Source organism: Babylonia areolata, chromosome 9 (genome assembly GCF_041734735.1).
Source record: "Babylonia areolata isolate BAREFJ2019XMU chromosome 9, ASM4173473v1, whole genome shotgun sequence".
Taxonomy (NCBI): Eukaryota; Metazoa; Mollusca; class Gastropoda; order Neogastropoda; family Buccinidae; genus Babylonia; species Babylonia areolata.
The window spans coordinates 12,096,842-12,117,763 of record NC_134884.1 but is presented as its reverse complement, the minus strand read 5'-3'; the positions used below and the strand labels follow the sequence as shown (position 1 = coordinate 12,117,763).

Here is a 20,922-nt window from a genome sequence, read left to right as displayed (position 1 = left end):
CCTTCTGTCTGAAAACCTTGGAAACATTTCACAATTTCTGAGGATCAAGTGTGGATTAAAAGAAATAGCAATCTTATCTACCAATTGTCTTAGTAATATGTGTGTGTGTGTGTGTGTGTGTGTGCGTGTGTGTGTTTAGTACAGTGTGTGTGCGCGCGCGCACGCGCGTGCGTGTTTAGTACAACCAAAAAGTTCATCTGACAATCAATGGTTTCAATCAGTGTTTAGACATTCATATTGTGTATGTGGGAGTTTGAGAGGGTGGTGAGGAGTAACACTGACACAAAAAGACTGAGGAACATAGAAACCAAGGTTGGGCCACATTATCAGAGACGGTGGTGCAAGCAGCTGTTACACCTAAATAGTATTGCATTGCTTTCTACACTGCCCCCTTCATATGTGTCTGGTGCTTCAACAGAACGGGACTTCTGGTGATGTGTTTGGCCCTGCAACCAAACTGGACTTTGACCACCTACCCCCAAACTATTACCTCAACAACCTCAGTGCCTTTTGCCATTTATATGGTGGTGGTGTGTCCATCGAGAGATCGATGATGACCATAGTTGTCATCCAGCTGGGGGATGGGGGGAGGGTGGTGGTGGGGTGGGGGGGAGGATGCTCATGAATCTATCTGTGAATGCGCAGATGGCTGAATAGTCCAATCTGCGCACAAAATGTTCGCTGACAGTTGGGGCAGACAAAGACAGGCATATCATTGTCAGGGAGCTTGTTTCCCCGTGACTTTCTGGCCTGCCTCTTCTGAACAGCTGCTGCAGTCCTGTTGGCCTCGCACAACTTGGCGCCTTTGTGCACAGCAGCGCGCCATTTGTCACGGTCCACTGCAGATTCCTCCCAGGAGTCAGGGTTGATATCAAACGCTTTAAGAGAGACTTTCAGAGTATCTCTGAAGCGCTTCTTCTGACCTCCATGTGATCTCTTCCCTTGTTGCAGCTCGCCATAGAAGAGCCTTTTGGGCAGCCGATGGTCTGGCATGCGCGCCACGTGTCCAGCCCAGCGAAGCTGGGACTGCATCGGGATGGTGAAGATGCTGGGAAGGGTGGCTTTTGCGAGCACCTCTGTGTCTGGGTTCCTGTCTTGCCACTTGATGTTCAGTAGCTTCCCGAGGCATGTTGTGTGGAAGTGGTTCAGCTTCTCGGCATGTCGTTGGTACACTATCCAAGTTTCGCAGGCGTACAGTAGTGTGGGGAGAACTACTGCTCTGTAGACCTTTAGCTTGGTCTCAAGACTAATGCCTCTTCTGTTCCAGACATTTGCACTGAGTCTGCCAAAAGTTGCGCTTGCTCTTGCAATCCTGACGTTCACTTCATCGTCGATGGTCGCATTTTGTGACAGTGTGCTGCCAAGGTATGTGAACCGCTCCACCGCACTGAGTCTCTGACCGTTGACTGTGATGTTGGGCTCAACGTAGGGTTTCCCTGGGGCTGGCTGATGGAGAACTTCAGTTTTCTTCGTGCTGATGGTAAGGCCGAAGTTCCTGCTGGCAGTGGCAGTGGCAAACTTGTCGACGCTGAGTTGCATGTCAGCTTCAGATCCAGCATTGAGGGCACAATCATCAGCAAACAAAAAGTCTCTGATGATGTCTGTCATGACCTTCGTTTTTGCTTGAAGCCTTCTGAGGTTAAACAACTTGCCATCTGTTCGGTACTTTAGGCCGATTCCAACATCGCCATCTCTGAAGGCATCAGTAAGCATTGCAGAGAACATGAGGCTGAACAGCGTTGGAGCCAGGACACAGCCTTGCTTGACACCATTTGTGACAGCAAAAGGAGCAGATGTTTCGCCATTGTCCTGGACTCGAGCTTGCATGCCTTCATGGAATTGGCTGACCAAGGAAATAAATTTCCGAGGGCATCCGTACTTGGCCATGATCTTCCACAGTCCCTCTCTACTCACGGTGTCGAAGGCCTTAGTGAGGTCGACATAGGTGGAGAACAGATCAGCATTTTGCTCCTGACATTTCTCTTGCAGCTGCCTTGCAGCAAACACCATGTCGGTGGTTCCGCGCTCTTTCCGGAATCCACATTGGCTCTCAGGCAAATGACCTTGGTCAAGGTGTGCTGTGAGGCGGTTTAGTAGGATCCTGGCAAGTATCTTGCCTGTGATGGAGAGCAAGGAAATGCCCCGATGGTTATCACAGGCTTGCCGGTTCCCCTTTCGCTTGTACAAGTGAATGATAGATGCATCTTTGAAATCCTGGGGGATCGTCTCTTCTTTCCACATGAGTGAGTACAGCTGATGGAGCTTCTCAGTCAGCACAGTGCCTCCATCCTTGTAGACCTCTGCTGGTATGGAGTCTGAGCCAGGTGCTTTGCCACTAGATAGCAGACGGATTGCTTTCTGGGTCTCAAGAAGTGTTGGCGGATCGTCCAGTGCTTCGTTGATGGGGACTTGTGGGAGACGGTCTATGGCTTCATCATTTATGGAGGAAGGGCGATTTAAGACACTGTTGAAGTGCTCAGCCCAGCGTTCGAGAATTTTCTCCTTCTCGGTGATCAAAGTATTCCCATCTGCACTGAGGAGGGGGGATGATCCTGAGGATGTGGGGCCGTAGACTTCTTTTAAGGCATCATAGAACCTCTTCATATCGTGCCTGTCAGCATATCCGTGGATCTCATCAGCTTTGTCACTCAGCCACTTATCCTGCATCTGGCGTAACTTTTGCTGAACAGTCCTGCGGATGGCATCGTACGCATCCTTTTTGATGTGGACTTTGGGTTGCTCAGGTAGGCTTGATGCAGACGGCGTTTCTCATCCAGAAGCTGCTTGATTTCATCACAGTTTTCATCAAACCAGTCTTTGTGCTTTCTGGTCATGGGTCCCAGGGTCTCTGAAGCTGTACTATAGATCAGCTCACGCAGGGTCCTCCAGTCAGACTCCACATTCTGGTTGTCCAGAGAGGCAGATTCCAGATGATCTTCCAGCAGCTCCACAAAGGACTGTTTGATGGTGATGTTATTCAGCTTAGCGATGTTGAGCCGTTTTGGAGCCTTCTGGCCTTGGGGGCGTCTCTTGGGCTGGATTCGAATATTCAGCTTCGAGACTACAAGGCGATGGTCTGTCCAACACTCGGCGCCGCACATGGTCTTTGTTACACGTACATCTTGCCTATCCCTTTTCCTGACGATGACATAATCAATGAGATGCCAATGCTTTGAGCGAGGGTGCATCCATGACGTCCTGTTACGGGTAGGGAGGCAGAAAACTGTGTTGGTTATCAGCAGTTCGTGCTCTGCACAAGTCTGAAGCAAAAGCAATCCATTTGGGTTGCAGTGGCCCACACCGTGCTTTCCAATCACTCCATCCCAGGAGATGTAGTCAGAGCCAACTCTAGCATTGAAGTCCCCAAGAATGATGAGCTTGTCTGCTTTAGGGATGGCAGCAATGACAGAGTGAAGGTCCTCGTAGAACTTCGCCTTCACTTCATCCGGGTTGGTCATGGTTGGGGCGTAGGCACTGACAATGGTGAGGTGCTTCTGGCCAGATGCCAGTGGGAGTTTCATGGTCATAAGCCTATCGTTGACTCCCTTTGGAATTCCAGCTAGCTTGCTGACAAGTGCTGTTTTTACTGCAAAACCAACGCCAGCCTCACGTCGCTCTTCGCTTCCTCGTCCACTCCAGAAGAAAGTGTAACCAGATCCCCGTTCACAGAGCTCGCCTTCACCTGCAAGCCGAGTCTCACTCAAGGCTGCGATGTCAATGCTGTATCTGGCGAGTTCGGATGCAACTAGTGCCGTTCTCCTTTGGGGTCTGTCCGCGTTATCTCTGTCCAGGAGAGTCCTTATGTTCCAAGCACCAATGGTGAGAGGAACGATCCTTGTTTTTTTCTTTTCTTTCTTTTTGTTTCGACCGCTGATGTAGGGTCCCCGCCAGCCGCGGTATGCTGGCCAGGGTGATATGGAGCAGGCAATTTTTAGGGCACCTTTTCTAGCCCCTTCCTCATGCCAGGGAGGTGAGCAGTGCATTCCTAAAGAGGGCTGCTCAGACGCTCAGACGGCTGCCGAGCTCCATCGCTGCTCCTGTCGACGAAGAATGACCCTATGGCCTGAGCCGCCTGCGTGCAGGTCTGCTGCTGCGACTGCCAGTGTACCCACACCTGTCGTTTCGTCGCTCGCCTGTCGCCACAGGACTTGGGGGTGATGAAGTGATGAAGGATGAAAGGTCATTTTGGATGACTGATGCGATGAGTTTGTTTAAAGTGAAGAGGAGTTGCGCAACGTCGACCTCACTCTCTCGTCCGGGTCCACCAATTTCCAGTGGCAAGACTAAGTCGAGACGACTGGAGGATGAGCACGGATGCAGTGGATGACCAAGATATCCTTTCGGTGTCTCATCTTGCTCTCTGCACTCCACAGTGCATTGCTGTAACCGCCTTCCTCTCCGTTGAACCGATAGGTTTCTTCCGCAGATTCTGCCGGATCCAGACTTCGCATGCATGGGTAGACACACCCCGGGGGCCAACTGCGTGTGGCATGCACACAGCACAGTGGAGCTAGATGGCCGTCGGTGGCTCTCCTGAGCCAACGCCCTTTTATGGATCTCCATAAGGGTGTCTAGCCACCCGCCTCACCAGTCCCGGAAGGGAGCAGTGGGAGTGCCGGTTTAGTCGCCGGCAACCCGACCCTGAACAGGTTGTACTGGATTACAGGTTACCAGTAGCAGATCTAATGACCTGACCTGACCTTTACTGTCCATGTAAAAGGTGGGGAGGAGGAAGGACATTTACAGACTATGAAGTAAGGAGAGGAGAGGGGTAGAAGGTAAGAAAGAAAGAGTTAGATGGGGTGAGGGGATGTGTATAATAATAATAATAATAATTGTGTTTATATAGCGCTGAATCTTGCGCACTGGCAAATCTAAGCGCTTTCACACCAGTCACTCACACGCATGAATGGGGGCAGTGAGATTATGGTGGTCCTGTTTGTTGTGATTTGAGCCATAAATGGTTAAACAAAATGTATCTCTACTTTGTTGACAACACCTGTCCATTTCCTTTTGAATAACACACAGGACCCTCAAACTGAGAAGACAAAGCAAAAAGATTGAGTTTGGTGGAGAGAGAGATGGAAAGAGCTGATTGTGTGTGAGATGGTAAGATCGGCGTATGTTTGTGTATGTGTGCACACACAAGCGCAAAAGTGTGTGTGTGTGTGTGTGTGGTGCCAGTGTAAGAGGGCTAAGAAAGAGGGAGAAAGAGAGAGACAGAGAGAGAGGGATGGGGCAAAACGTAAAATCTCATGTTTGTAATGCAAATGATCTCTTTGCTAATTTTGCAATAGATCCAGATCCAAGTAACCTATACATAGCTGCAGCCATCAAGTGTACTGATGCAGTATCTGATGACGTAATTCTAGCACAAAAAACATTGATGTCAGATGCAACTTTTATTGTTTGGGATGATACTGGGGCAGAGATTGTGTGTGTGTGCGTCCATGCGTCTGTTTATATGCATCTATGAGTGTGTGTATGTGTCTGTGTGGGATGGGGGTGGGGGTGTCTAAGCAATGGTATAATGTGAGCGCATGCATGCATGTTTGTATGTATTTTCCTGTAAAAATTAGGAGCATAAACCATCTATCAGACATCGGGCCATGGGCACATCACAACACTCCCGGACACATGAGTGAATCTTGTTTTGCTGTTGTTGTCTTGCATTCATTGTTTGCTTCTTGCGACAAGAATCTCTCAATTTGATCAAAACAACATAGTAATTGACTCCCATATCTAAGTAATACATAATTTTGGCACAAGAGTTTTTTGGATCAACACAGAGCAGATGAGAAAAGGGCTTTTTGTTATAAGGGATAGACGAAATCAAGAAGGTGGCAGTTGTTTTTTGTTTTCCCCCCGATTTGTCATTAAATACATCACAACAGCTCATGTTGGTAAAATCATATCTAAGTCTCACCCCCTTCCACAATTTCTCCCTGGATTTGCACAGAACTCAGGAATTGTCCAAGGGCTTTTCGGTGGCATTCACACCCAACTGACTGCCACACATTTTTCTTTCTTCTTGTTTTTTTTAATGAAATTAAAAGGAGGAGTTTGTATTATACTCCATGTTTGGTGTTAAATATACTTACCATGTCAAACTGATGCAAACTAGGCCTATTGGTTTGCTCTGCTTGGCCAAATTTCGCGCGGCTAACAGTGAAAAGACGGGCCCACCCGCTCTCAGCCAATCAAACGCCTCTAAAAACTATAAGCGCTTAATCATTCCGTGGCCATGAACAAAAATGCCCCATGAGAACCACGGCGGAGACGCGGGGATGGACGGGCGGGCATTCGAGTTTGACATGGTAAGTATATTTAACACCAAACATGGAGTATAATACAAACTCCTCCTTTTGGTGTCATATACTGTACCATGTCAAACTGATGCAGAATTTAAAGCAAATGGAGGAGGGCAACGCCTACTGGTTCATATGGGGAGCCCTTGTAACTGAGACGGCAGTGTTAGCCGCGACAAAGGAAATCCCCTTGGAACCGTCAGCCCTGGTCATACGGAAATTCCTGAGGTAGAAGTTGATGAAGGGATTCTCAGACCGCCAGAAGGCTGCCTCCAAGACATGCTGCGTTGGCACTGAGTGCTGGAAAGCAGCCGAAGTAGCTATGGCCCGCACTTTGTGTGCTCTGGGATGAAGACAGCTGATATCCCTGTGTGCATGAGAGTAGGCTCTACGAATGACTTGGGAAACCTGGTGGGAAATGGTGCCTGCAGCGATGTCTTTCTTGTAATTCTCATTGAGGGAGATGAGCAGACACCTCTGAGAAGAACGCCTATGGCGAGACCTATCCCAATAATATTTGAGACACCCAACAGGACAGGTGCCTATCCTCATCATCTTGGGCAAGAATATCAGACAAAGGTCTGACCCTCGGAGAGGGGGAAGGAACCTCAGGGTCTTGGTTCTTAGCCAGAAACTCTGGAAGGAAACGAATAGTGATGGAACCATCTCTGTGGAAGGCCAGATCTTGTGGCATTCCACTAAGCCCATGCAGCTCACTTCTACGACTGCCTGTGGCCAGCCACAGAAGGAAAGTGGTCTTGAGGGTGAGGATGTCAAAAGGAATAGTCCCCAATGGTAGGAAGGGCTGTTTTCGAATGAAATCCAGCACCAGGAACAAGTCCCAGAGGGGCACTCTTCTGGGGTCTCTAGCTTCCTTCAGAGGGGCACCCCTAGCCACCTCTCTGAGCAGGCAATCCGCTTCAAAGGCGGAACCACCTAGCTGTTTGCATTGTGGTACAGAAGGCAGACCTGTACCCTCGCACAGAACTAGCAGACAGGATGAACCGAGGAGCAGAGAGCCAGAAAGTTGGCCAGCTGCATGCTCGTAAGGTTCGTAGGGGTAATGCCCTGAGCTGTACACCACCGCAACCATTTCTTCCAGCGAAAGTCATACAAAGTCTCCGTTCCCTGCCTCCTTGCTCTGGTGACTATGGAGAGGAGGTCAGAGGAGGCACACCCCTGGGTCAGCACAGCCGACACAGAGGCCGACCGAGGGGTCGAGGACTTCAATGGTGATGCTGACAGTTCCGACCGCCCAGCAGCCATGCGTGCTGGTGGAGCAGTTGAGGATTGGAATGCGGAGTGCCCGAGCGAGGCTGCCTCAGCAGATGAGATTTGGTTTCAAGTTCCAGGGGTGGAAACATGTGTCAGGGACTGAAGGTCCGGAAACCAGGTCTGGGCTGGCCATTTCAGCGCAATGAGGATCGGCTGCCGGTGTTCCAATCTGTCTTTCCGTATCACCTTGGACAGAATTGGAAAGGGAGGAAACGCGGAGGCAATCAGACTGCTCCAATCTAGAGAGAGAGCATCCACTGCCCACGCTTCTGGGTCGGCAACCGAAGAGACGGAAGTGGGAAGTCTCTTGTTGAACAAGGTCCACCATCGGCCGAAACCACTGTTCCCACACCCCCTGAAGGCTTTCCTTGTCCAGGGTGCACTCTGTGCGTATGACACTCTTGGACCTGCTAAGAGCATCTGCCAAGAAGTTGGTTTTTCCTGCTCAGTGTCTCGCTGAAAGTGCAATGCCCTTGCTGTGGCACCAACGGAGGACAGCCTCAGTCCGCAAGGGGAGGTCTGCCGAGTGCTCTCACCCCATTTGTTCACATAACATGCGACCGTCGTCTTGTCCGTGAACAAGCGGATGGTCTTGCCAGTGGCCTCCCCCATGAAGTGCAGGAGAGTCCTGCGAACTGCCTCCAGTTCCAGAACATTGATGTGGCATAGGCGCTCCTCCGGGGACCAAGTCCCTGCTGCATAGAGTGAGTCCATGTGGGCTCCCCAGCCCAGGGAGGAGGCGTCTGTGAAGAGTGCCACCTGAAGAGTAGGTGGGGCTAAGGGCACCCCCTGTGTCCGAAGGGGGGTGATTAACCACTCTGATGTCACCTCGAGGAACCACTCGCCCAGACATATCTGGGTATCCCATGGCTGAGTGCTCTGGGACCGGCGTAACCTCAGTGCCCTCTGGAGAGGGCGCTTGAGAACCCTGTCCAGGGGAATGAGAGGTGCCGTGGACTCCATCATGCCCAAGAGGGAAGAAAGTGTCTGCGCTGTATCTTGGGAGGAGTGGCGCCAGTGGCTGAGGAGGCCTGCCAGACGGTCCCAGTGATCTGGCGCCAGAGAGACTATCATAGACCGCGTGTCAAATCTCATCCCTAAGAAGTTGAAGGACTGACGTGGGGACAGATCGCATATCTGCTGGTCCATGAGGAAGCCCAGTTGGGAGCAAAGGTCTAGAAGTCTGGCCGTATGACTCAGGCACAGGGCCTGCGACTGGGCCAGGATAAGCAAGTCGTCCAAGTACACACAGAGACAAATGGATTCCGAGCGGACGATGGACACCAATTCCCGCACCACCTTGGTAGACAGGAAAGGGGCAAGGGACAGACCAAATGGGAGGGCCGGGAACTGGAACTCCTTGTCCCTCCACACGAACCTCAGGTACCGACGGGATGCCGAATGGATGAGTATATGAAAATAAGCATCTTCCAGATCGATAGAGGTAGGCCAATCACCTTGTTGGATGGTCTCCCGAATCTGTGCCTGTGTGTCCATCTTGAATTTGATTTTGGGAGGAATTTGTTGAGGGGGGACAAGTCCAAAACTGGTCTCCACCCTCCCGAGACCTTTGGAATCACCAACAACCAGCCGTAAAAACCGGGGCCCGGGTCCGAGAGTTGAGATATAGCCCCATGAGGAGTGGGTGCGATATCTCTTTTTCTAGGACGCTCTCCTGCTCCGTCGAGCTGGGCACCTAAGGAGGAGGAGTGGATCTTAGAGGGGGGAGGTCCTCCACCCCAGACAGCATGTACCCCGACCCTAGCACCGACATAATCCCGTCGTTGAGTCCCAGAGCACACCACTGATGTGCTTGCCGGGACAAGTTTCCTACTTGGAGGGGCTGAACGACTGGCGGTGCTGAATCGGGGCCCAGTCATTGGGGGTGCTGCCTTCTGGCCTTGGGCATGGCCGGTCGGCTTGGACGGACCTAAGGTGGTTTATTCCTCTGCCACTGATTCAGCACACACTGCCTTGACAGGCGGCGTGGTATATGGAGGGGCCCTGGTGGCCAGTCTCTTCAATGGCATAGAACCCTGGAGCCCATGAGAGGTGTGGGCCAAATATGAGGCCACCTCCCTGTTTGTCTCTGCCCTGTGGCTGACCAAATGGGGCGGGAACTGGCCGAAGAGGGAGTGCTGCTGTGCTGGGATGGACCGCAGGGCAGCCCTCTCCTCCACAGGAATGTTAGAGAGGCTGAAAATGGCTAGCACAGTATTGAAGTGAAGGCTGGTAGCTGTGTCTGCAGCTGCCGTGAGACCAGATGCTACTCTATTGCCAAAAGCGTGTAACCTCTGGTCGGTGAAGAGGCCCGGCGGGACAGAGGAAGGAGACCCCTTGTCCTGATTAACTGGACACTGTTCCCACAGCTCATTGGCCCTGTGAAGGAACGTGTCGAAGGTGTACGCCGTGGAAACCTCGAGGGGGCAGCGGCGGGCCAATTTGTCCCACTCTGCTAACGTTTTAAAGGATAGGTTAGCTGAAGTGGGGAAGGTGGTGCGCTGTGAGACCAACATCCTGTCCTGTGCGGAGGGCTCTGCTCCACTGTAGGCAGGGTGGTCCTGTGTGTACCAGGACCACACCCCTCCCTTGGAGGAATCTTTAAGAAACTTTCCCGGGGAAAAGGCGCCCGGGGCAGAGAGGGACTCCCTGCCTGGAGGAGGGATGGAAGCAGCACCCCTGACAGTGCGGGCTGACTTATTAAGCCATACCTGCACCATTTCTGGCACTCTGAGTTGCTTTGTGGTTCTGGAGTTAGAGTCACATGGCGTAAGGAGGGTCAAGGGTAACAAAGTAGCCTGAGGGACTGATTCGGCATACGTGACCCTATTGGGGAGGGTCAGTTCGAGCTCGGCAAAGTCCGAGTTTGGTTCAGGCTGGTCCCTAGGGAGGCACGGGCTCAATCGGTCCCCCCTGGGACGTGGGCGAAGAGTGCTCATCTGCTTGTTCGTCCTCATCCGAAGACAGGGGCTCCCACTCTTGTTCGCAGTCCATCCCCTGCTGGGTGCCATCCCAAGTGGATGTACCCACTGGGGCGTCCTGTGAGCTGTGGTCAGCCCAGCGGGATAAGCTGGGACGATCCCGAGCCGGGACCATGGCCGCCACTGTTATGTCCTTGACACCTGAAGCGGGTGGGGAGCGTGTGGACCGTAGGTCCAACCATGCTTGGGATGGTGGGTGCCACACCTTTTCAGAGAGGGCGTCCCTGGATGCAAGAGTGACCCACGAGTGCTGTGTGGGGACAAACACCCACTCATCTCACTGTAGGACCGAGGGCTGGGCAGGTGGGGACTGCCGGCTCCGCCGGTCCGAGTAGGGCCCCTGAGCAGCCGTCGGTCCTGACAAGGAGGCCGTTGTGACCGTGGAGGTCACCTGTGGGTTGACAAAGAGTGGTAATATTGGTCGAGGAGCTCGACCTGACCGACAAGAAGTCGATCCCACTTGTCGGGGCTGTGTGTGTCACCCTGTGAGATGTGCTGGGTTGGGTCCGGTGGGGAGCGGACAAGGGGCTGGCCCTTGGTGCTCCCGGCAACCCAGTGTGCACCCTAGGTGCGCCCCAGTATGGGTAGAATGGGGGTAACTACCCGTGGGCACCAGCCATACTGTGACCCGAACCCCAAGGGTCACTGGTGCGTTGACCTCCATGAAGGGAACAACCTGGCCAAGTCGGAGGGAGGTCAGGTCCGACTTGGGTGTCAGTCCCGCCCGAAGACGAGCGGGCTGACTGCCCGGAACCGCCTGACACGCACGGGCCTCCCCCAGCAGGGGAGACCGGCCGGATAGCGGGAAGACCTGCAGAGCAGGTTGCCACGCGCCCTGAATCCCCTCCCGTGGGGAGACTGGGGTGGCTTGGCCCGGGGTGGGCAAAGTAGAGATCCCTCCCCGGAACCAAATTTTTCTCCCCCCCCAAAAGGTGGTGGGGGAGGGGGGTCGACAGAGAAGGGAGGAGGGGGAACAACAATGGGGCACGTGAGGGCCGTCTCCGAGTGGGGACCCGGGTAATGGCCGGGCGCGGCCTCCCCTTGGGAGTCCGCGCCTAGCTGCGAGTCCCCACAGCACGGAGATGACTTGCCATTCACCCTTCTCCCTGCCTCGCGCTGGGACACCTCGGGAGGCGACGCTCGTACCTCTTTCCCCCCGGTCCCCTTCATGACCGTTTTACTGGTACGAAAGTCGCCTCCGCGATCAGCGTCTAACGACGCATCGCCGCGGTCCGTATCGGGAGGAATCATGAGCTCCGGGCCTGGGAGAGTCTCTTACCGAGTCTCAATCCCAGCATCATGATCCCCTGCCTTCGTGGTATGGCACACGAGGCATGGAACCCGCGCTTAGGCACCCAGCGAAAATCCGACCCCCAACAGAGAAAGGAAAGACAGGATCGACTTAGAGGCAGAAAAAATCGAACGAATCGAGGGTGCCGAGTCGAATCGAGTACACAGAATGTAAGCATACAATAAACACAAGCCACATGCAACAAAATAAGGCCAAAAGGATACGCTGAACAGCCGAAAAAAGCGTAAGACGAGACAGAGCGTAAACCTGACAAGATGGCGTGGAGAGCCTTGGCCAAAGGGAATGATTAAGCACTTATAGTTTTTAGAGGCGTTTGATTGGCTGAGAGCGGGTGGGCCCGTCTTTTCACTGTTAGCCGCGCGAAATTTGGCCAAGCAGAGCAAACCAATAGGCCTAGTTTGCATCAGTTTGACATGGTACAGTATATGACACCAAAAGACACGTTTACACATTTCCACACAGCTCTTGCATCCCTGAGAGAAAGAACAATCCTTTTTGGCAATGACAAATACACAGGTTTCCCTCAGAAATGAAAAGGCGATGCACCCATGCATGGACAGTTGCAACAGTTATGATGTTGGTGTCATAGCTGGCCATCAATTTGGTTTTCTTGGTGCTGATTTCCATGTCATATCTTGTTGATGTTTCATCCAGTCTTTTATAAACAAGTTTAATGAGTTCTTGCTCACTACCTGCAAAGCTACCAGTGTCGTCTGTGAAATGAAGGTATGTGATCATTCTTCCTCCAATACTGACTATGCTGACATGATCTTAAGTGCAGCAGTCATGACGCAATCTCTTGAACAGTGTGGGAGAAAGAAGGCAGCCCTGTGCACTCCAACCATATTATGGAACTGTTCTCCAACAGCGAGAGCAAAATCATGTACATGCATGTGCACACATGTATGAATGTGTGTGTGCATGTCTTTGTGTGTATTCACACAAAAATGAATGTGTGCATGTGTGTGTGTGTGTGTGTGTGTGTGTGTTGTACCTCTGTGCTGAAAAGTGTCAGCAGACGAGTGATCAGATCAGGAAGGAGAGTTCTATGCTGACTGATCATCTGCACAAGCTGACCAAGCCATGACTGGTGGGTCACATCAAGGGCAGCATACACAGTGTGGCACACACAGTTCAGCACTTCATCAACAACCTGGTGCAAAACATATAGCAAGCACAACAATTTTCCAGGAATTAACTTTAACTGCCACAGTTTATAAACAAGCATGGATATAACATTAAGCAATGAAATACAGAATGAACAAGATTAATTCACTAACAAAGGAAAGAATAATACATATGATTGTATAGATCATGAATAAGTATTCTTTTTTTTCTGCTTATGCGGGCTCAATTCCCATGATAATTTGTTTCCACAATGGACAATTTGTAGTATACTTCTTGTTTGGTTACATATGCTTACCATGTCAAACTAATGGAAACTAGGCCTATTGATTTACTCTGGCCAAAACTTGCAGCTAACTCTGTAATAAGACACCCCGCTCTTAGTCCACCATCTGCTAGCCAATCAAACACCATTTCTGGACGGAACTGGTGATTCATTCCAATGGCCAGCAAAGAACATCCCAAGTGAACCACAACAAGAACCATGGGGATAGACAGGCAGGCATTCAAGTTTGATGTGGTGAACAAATCCCCATTCTGATGTCATACACCGATGCAGAAATCAAAGCAGAAGGAGGAGGACAATATCTATTGGTTTGCATGGGGAGCCCCTGTAACAGTAACAGCTGTGTTAGCTGCGACAACAGAAACCCTTTGGAACCATCTGCCCTATCATACAAAAATCCTTGATGTAGAAATTGATGAAGAGATTCTCCAAATGGCAGAGGGCAGCTACCTCCAAAACAAGCCAGAGGAACAGAGTGCTGAGAGGCAGCTGAAGTGGAAATGGCCCAAACCTCATGTGTTCTCGGATGCAAACAGCTAGTCTCTCCGAGCCTGGGAGCAGGCTTTCAGAGTGGCCCAAGGACCCCAGGGAAAGATGGTGCCAACAGCGATGTCTTTCTTGTAATTATCCAGTCTGAGAGGAATATCAACAACAAGACTTATCACAGTAAAAGAAATGAAATGAAATTATGGTGCTTAGAGCCTCGCCGACCACTAAGGCCATCTCAAGGCTATCGCCGCGTCAATTACTACTACAAGGCTAAAAAAAACAACCAATTAAAACGAGTCACCACTTCAAACTTTCCACTCCAAAGTTTAAAAAAAAACTTCCATAGTTTAAAACCTTCAAATCTGGTTAAAAAGGTTCACTTCTTTTAAGAAGTCCATCAGCGCCCACGGAGGGACATCACGAAACAAAGTCTTCAAAGAAACCGCCGTGTAATGTCTGCGTCTAACGTCATGCAGATCCCAACAGTCAAGGAGCACGTGTTTCACGGTGAGAGGCTCGTCACAGGGAACGCATCGAGGGGCCTCCTCCCCCTTCAACAAGTAAGAATGAGTAAAAAAAGTGTGCCCCGTACGCAGTCTGCACAGCACAGATTCCTCCTTTCTGTTCTTCACCCCCGAAGGGAGGGTCTCCCCCAGGTCCGGACGGATCTGGAAGAGCTTGTTGTCTATCTGGGTGTTCCATTTCTCTTGCCAAAGATCTTTAACGTAAGAATTGACCTTCCGCTTCATGTCTGTATAGGGTACCAAGGATCTGGACAATTCTTTCTTTACAGCGTTCCTGGCCAGCAGGTCCGCCCTTTCGTTACCACGAATGCCAACATGTCCGGGAACCCAGGCCAACACAACCTCGTATCCTTTCTTCGTTGCGAGAGTAAAAGTTTCATAAAATTCCAGCAGTTTGGGATGAGTGATATTCCTGCAGGCGATCGCCTCCAGGGCTGATAAGGAGTCGGAAAAGATCATGAATCTCTTCTGTTTGGAAGAGAGAACCATTTTTAACCCCAGGACCAGTGCAGTCAGTTCCGCGGTGTATACCGAGCTGTCAGACAGGATGTGTTCCGTTGAGGGCCGGTCAGGAAAGGCGGGACAGAACGCAGATGCGGCGACTCCGTCCTCTGACTTGGAACCGTCAGTGAAGATGCCTTGAAAGGTGGGGAATTTGTGGCACAGTTCCGAAAAGTAGGTTCTGTAGGCCAGAGAACTGGTGGTGTCCTTACGGTACGAGGCCAGATCGAATCGGACCTCAGGTGTTGTAAAGGTCCACGGGGGGCTGTCAGGGAACTTAGAGAAATCTGAGATGCCACCGACATCCAGATCGGCATTTTCCAAGTGCGGCTGAATGCGGAGTCCGAGAGGAGGTATGCAGTTTGGGTTGTCTGTAAATTTCTTATCGAAAGGGTTGTTGAATACAGCATCGTAAGCAGGGTTTGTAGGTTCCGAAAACAATTTCAAATAATAGTTCAGGGTCAGCTTCAGTCTGCGGTTGGAAAGAGGCGGTTCCCCCGCCTCTGCATACAGGCTGTGCACAGGGGTGGTGCGGAAAGCACCCAAGCTGAGACGGAGCCCTTGGTGGTGTACAGGGTCCAACAGTTTCAGGTAGGACGGTCTGGCCGAGCCGTATACAACACTTCCATAATCCAGTTTGGACCGGACCAGGGCTCTGTAGAGGTGCAAGAGAGTCCTCTTATCAGCACCCCAGTTCGTGTGTGCCACAACTCGGATGATGTTCAGGGCTTTTAGGCAAGATATTTTCAGCTGTTTAATGTGGCTGAGAAAATTCAGCTTCTGATCGAAGACGACCCCTAGAAATCTGGCTTCCTTGACCGCCGGGATGGTGGATGTTCCCAGACGGATTTCAGGGTCCTGATAGAATTGGCGAAAATTATGAAAGTGGATGCATTCAGTTTTGGAGGACGAAAATGTGAAGCCATTCTCCTCTGCCCAACACTGGATTTTGTTGACGCAGAGCTGAAGCCGTCGCTGGATGCTGGCGTACGTGCTGCCGGTTGCATATAAAGCAAAATCATCCACGAACAGCGAGCTGTCCGATCCTTTCTGAACGGATTGAACGATGTCATTAATTTTGATGCTGAACAGAGCAGGCGACAGGATGCTCCCCTGCGGGACACCCAGCTCCTGCTCGTGAATGTCGGACAGGGTGGTGCCGACTCTCACCTGGAATTGTCTGTCTTGTAAAAAATTGTGGATAAACTGAGGCAGGTGTCCTCGGAAGCCGAGCTTGTGCAAGTCGGAAAGAATACCAAATTTCCACGTGGTATCGTAAGCTTTCTCCAGGTCAAAAAATATGGCCACCACATGTTGTTTGTTGACGAAAGCATTTCTTATCGTGGTTTCCAGACGAACCAGATGGTCAACGGTAGAGCGATGCTTGCGGAAACCGCACTGTTCCTTCGCCAGAAGGCCGTCGGTCTCTAGTTTCCACATCAGTCTACCGTTGACCATCTTCTCCATCAGTTTGCAGACGCAGCTGGTCAGTGCAATTGGGCGGTAGTTGGAGGGGTTCGAGGGGTCTTTTCCCGGTTTCGGCAGCGGGATTATGAGGGCTTTCCGCCAGGAGGGTGGAAAGAAGCCTGTGACCCAGATGTGGTTATAAACTTTAAGCAGGGTGTCCAGACAGGTTTGGGGAAGGTGCTTTAGGAGTTTATAATGGACTTCGTCCAATCCTGGACAGGAATCCGTACAGGTCTGAAGGGCAGATTTAAGTTCGTTCATTGTGAAAGGAAGGTTGTAATTCTCTGTGTTGTCGGAAAAGAAGTTACATGGTGTTTTTTCTGACAGGTTTTTGGTTTTAAGAAAGCGAGCAGATTTGTTAGCAGATCTCGAGTTCTGTTCTATTGTGGAGGCAAGCAAATTGGCAACTGCTTTCTTCTCTGTGACCAGAGCGTCTGAAAGTTTAAGATGGTGGAAGGTCGGGCATGCGTTTTTGCCCTTAATTCTTTTTAAAACCCTCCACACTTTCTTCTTGGGTGTGTTGGAGGTTAAGGAAGAGCAGAAATCTCTCCAAGACTTCCTCTGGCTCTTTTTAAAAACATACCTGGCTTTCGCCCTCAGCTGTTGATGGGTTCGAACGCTATCGGACTCCGGTCTCCGAAAGACGCGTCGCTGCGCTCTCTTCCGAGACTTGCGGGCCTCCCGACATTCCGCGTTGAACCAGGGCGTTCTAGGGACCTGAGGCTTGGAGGTAGACGATGGGACTGCTGCTTTGGCGCAATCTAAAACGATCCGAGTCAGAGCGTCAGCAGGGTCCTTGCTTTTCAATACTGTTTCTTCCTGCAGCTCAGCTCTTATCTTGGTGGTAAAAAAACTCCAGTCTGCTTTGTCGTAGTACAGGCGGTCAGGCAGAGAGTCACCTTCTCCATCTGTGGGGCGGAGGATGACAGGAAAGTGGTCACTCCCGTGCAGATCGTCGTGCACTTTCCACTCGTAGTCCAGGACCAACGATGGATCGCAGACCGACAGATCTAAACACGAGAGCTTTCCAGAGGACAGATGCAGGTAAGTGGGAGACTTGTCGTTAAGACAGCACAAGTCCATGTCAGAGAGAAGGTTTTCTAAGAGAAGACCTCGGGCTGATGTCATCTCACTTCCCCAGAGCGGGGAGTGTCCGTTGAAGTCGCCCAACAGTAAAAACGGACGTGGGAGCTGGTCGACCAGGTTCATGAGGTCCTGCCTCAGAACACGGACGGAAGGGGGAAGGTAGAGAGAGCAGACAGTGATGGTTTTCTCGAGCGTGACTCTGACTGCCACCGCCTGTAAAGGGGTGCTTAAAAGAACTGTACTGTATAAAAGGGACTTTCGAATAAAAAGAGCGACACCTCCCGTCAACCCCTCTTGCTTCGGTTGAGCGGGTTTAAAAACGGAGTTAAAACCAGAGAGAGATAAAACCTTGCCATCTCTTTGCAGAGTCTCCTGCAGTGCCAGCACTGAAGGTTTCAAAGCACGACAAAGCAGCTGGAGTTCCTGGAAGTTGACATAGAATCCCCGGATATTCCAGTGGATCACTGCCATTAAAAAGGTTGTTTTTTTTAAAAAAATTAAAAAAATAAAGCAGCAGCCTATTCCATCGCTACCCCCTGCTCCTCCACTTGCGGTGGCTCAAGGTCCGCCAGGATGGAATATTTGTTCTTTGACATAAATTTTTCAGGTTCCGGCCGGGTCGAAATATCCACCACCTCGGCCCCTCCCGATCCCGCCGTGGCCGCAGCCCTCCCCTCCTTGAGTTTTGGAGGTGCGGGGGGCTTCCGGCCACTTCCGCCAGCCCGAGGGCCAGGCAGACGAGAGGCGGGGCGAGGGGGGCCGGGGGGTGGGGCGGGGCGGGAGGCGGACAACGTGCCTCCGCCCGAGGCTTTTCTCTCCCGCCCAGCAGCCCCTGAGGACTGCCGCGCAGGATGGGAAGGGGTGGACACAGCGCCTCCACCCAAGGCCAACGGTTCCGACGAGGCGGTTAAGTCGTCCGTCTGCGTTCCTGTGGACGTCGTCTGGACTGCGACGTCCACCGTCCCGGATCTGACGACAGAGGCATACGACGTCCTAGGCGACGCGGCCTCCACCTGTTTCCTTGCCTCAAAGAAGGAAATTTTCTGTTCTGTCTTGACTTTCTGAATTTGTTTTTCTTTCTTCCAGGCGGGGCAGTCCTTCGATGAGGACGGGTGGCCACCTCCGCAGTTCGCACACAGGGCTGAACTGACGCAATCGCCCTGGTGCGCCGCCTTCGAACAGGTGCCACACGCCTCTTCCTCCTTACATCTGTCTCTCACGTGTCCGAATTTCTGACACTTAAAGCATCTCAGAGGGGACGGTACGTACAGGCTGACATTAACTAGCAGGTATCCGACCCGAATGTCCTTGGGGACATCCGGGCAGCAGAAGGTGAGGAAGAAAGTGTTGGTCGGGACTCTGTCCGACCCCTTCCTCACCGTCACCCTGTACACATCGGTCACTCCCTGAGAGGACAGTTCGCTCTTGATCTCGGCCTCAGACACACCTTTCAACTCCGGGCATCTGATGACTCCCTTTGAGCAGTTGAGACCTTTGTGAGGGGAAATCTTCACTGCCCTATCCACGAAAGTGGTCGCCTTGAGAAGGAGCTGTGTCTGTCTTTTGGATTCTGTCTGTACTAAAAACGCTCCGCTCCTCAGCCTCTTGATGGATCTGAGCGATCCTGCCAGGCACTGAAAGCCCTTCTGGACAGCGAAGGGGCTGAGAGCTGACAAGGGCTTGTCGTCACCAGCGCCCTCCATCACTAGCCATGATGGCCAAAAACCAGAGGTCTCGACGACCTCCGACTCAGAGTCTGAGTCGTCCGTTCCCTGTCGTCGTCTTTTTCCGAGTTTGGGGGGGTGTATTTGTTTAGGATTCATGTTGAAAGAAAAATGTGAATTCATCCCTCCCTTACCCACCCACCATGGGGTCCAACTTAGGGGCCAGGGTCAAGGGAACACCAGCTTGACCCCTTCCAGGTTTCGGGAGGGATATACAACCAGCAGCCCAGCTCCAACGTGCTCCCCCCCGATCATGCCCAGCTCCCGGGGACAGAGAGCCGAGCACTACGGGGGTTACCTTCGTCAGCCACTAAACTGCCAGTCTTGACCCAGCCCCACGAAGGGGTAGCCGATTGACACACACGGGCCAATGTGTGCCGCCTGTCTTAGGAGAGGTCCGAGCCAAAGGGATGTGTTGAGAGCAGCGTGCTCTCTCAATCCCCAGGATCTCATTCCCCTCCATCACAGGTCGCGCCGCACGGCAAACACGGCGGGCCTAAAGAAGGCCGCAGAGAAAAAAAGAATGTGGAAAAGAAGGCTTGATGGGGAGCTGAGGACAGAAAAGAGGCGGTAAAAAGAAGAACAAAGAATAGCGAAAGGGACAGTGGGTCACGTTTAGTTTGGGCCTCACTCACGACCTGTTCGGCATGGGAAGCCCTATCAGGGGCATCAGTACAAAACCACCACTTATTCAGCCCTAACAGCTACGATGGCTATGTAGGCTGTCAATTAAGACCTGGGACCAGAGCACCAAACCCCAAGAAGCACTGATGCCCCCGCCGACATAGCTCGCTCGATCACTGGCCACTAAGCCTCCCGACCACGACAAGGTAGTGACCCTCCCGGGAGTGGGTCAGGAGAACACCAGCCTGACCCCCTCCAGGTTTCGGGAGGGACTTATCACAGTAGAAGTAGTGGCACCAAACTGATGCTGATCTTCATTCTCCTTAGATAGGATGTCAGACATGGGTCTGATCCCCCATGAGGGAGAGAGAACTTCTGGGTCTTGGTTCTTAGCTGGATACTCCTGAAGAAAATGGAGTGTGAAAGAACTGTCCATGTCAAAGCCATGACCTGATGCAAACCACTCAAACCATGCATCTCACTCCTGCTTCAACCAGTGGCTGGAAAAGGGAGAGCAGCTCCAAGGTTAAGCATATCAAAGGGAACAGACCCAAACAAGTGCTTTTCCAATGAAAACTAGAACAAGGCAAAAATCCCACAAGGGAACTCCCTATGGGTTGAGAGGCTCCTAGAATGGAGCCCCTGTGGAGCATACACTGAGAAGGATGTCCACTTCTGAGGAATGACCTCTCTGAACGGAACTGTTTCAGCAGGTGTGGTTTGACCCTGAATTCCCGAGGAGGATCATCAGTGACTGGGCCAAGATAAGCCAGCTGTACTGGTAACCCCATAAACAAAAGGAAACTGACTTGAAAGGTCAAAAGAAGCCCCATCGCCCTGATGAAGGTCTCTTTGTCAGCAAAGAAGGTAAGCCACATCGTCTCACATTGAACATCTTGGACAGAAAGGCCCACTGGAGTAGGAAGGGCTGGAGTACCCCATCAGCTCCCAGGGGGCAGCAGAAACTCCTGGCTCCTGGAGTTGACTGCAGCACCATGAGGTGCTAGGACTAGTAATGGAAATGCTGGTTACAGTAGAGGTAGTCCAAACTGACAAGTGCTTGATCCCTCCACCCTCAGCAGTGTGAACACCCATAGGGACACTAAATTCTGTGGGGTAAGCAGTGCTGGTCTGAGACCAGAGAAGGGGAGAGGGACTGGCCCTTGGCTCAGCCAAGCATGTCCCAGGGGTGAACCCCCATAGGGGCAGGAATGGGGAAA

At 51.8% G+C, this 20,922-nt stretch overlaps 1 protein-coding gene across 1 annotated transcript in view; it reads right to left on the bottom strand.

Annotated features, from left to right (window-relative positions):
• The window catches only part of LOC143286059 (Fanconi anemia group A protein-like), a 108,555-nt gene that overhangs the window by 70,048 nt on the left and 17,585 nt on the right, over positions 1-20,922 (bottom strand). The window contains exon 5 of the mRNA XM_076593604.1: positions 12,871-13,029. Within this exon, the coding sequence (XP_076449719.1) occupies positions 12,871-13,029 (159 nt within the window). The remainder of the gene's footprint in view (positions 1-12,870; positions 13,030-20,922) is intronic.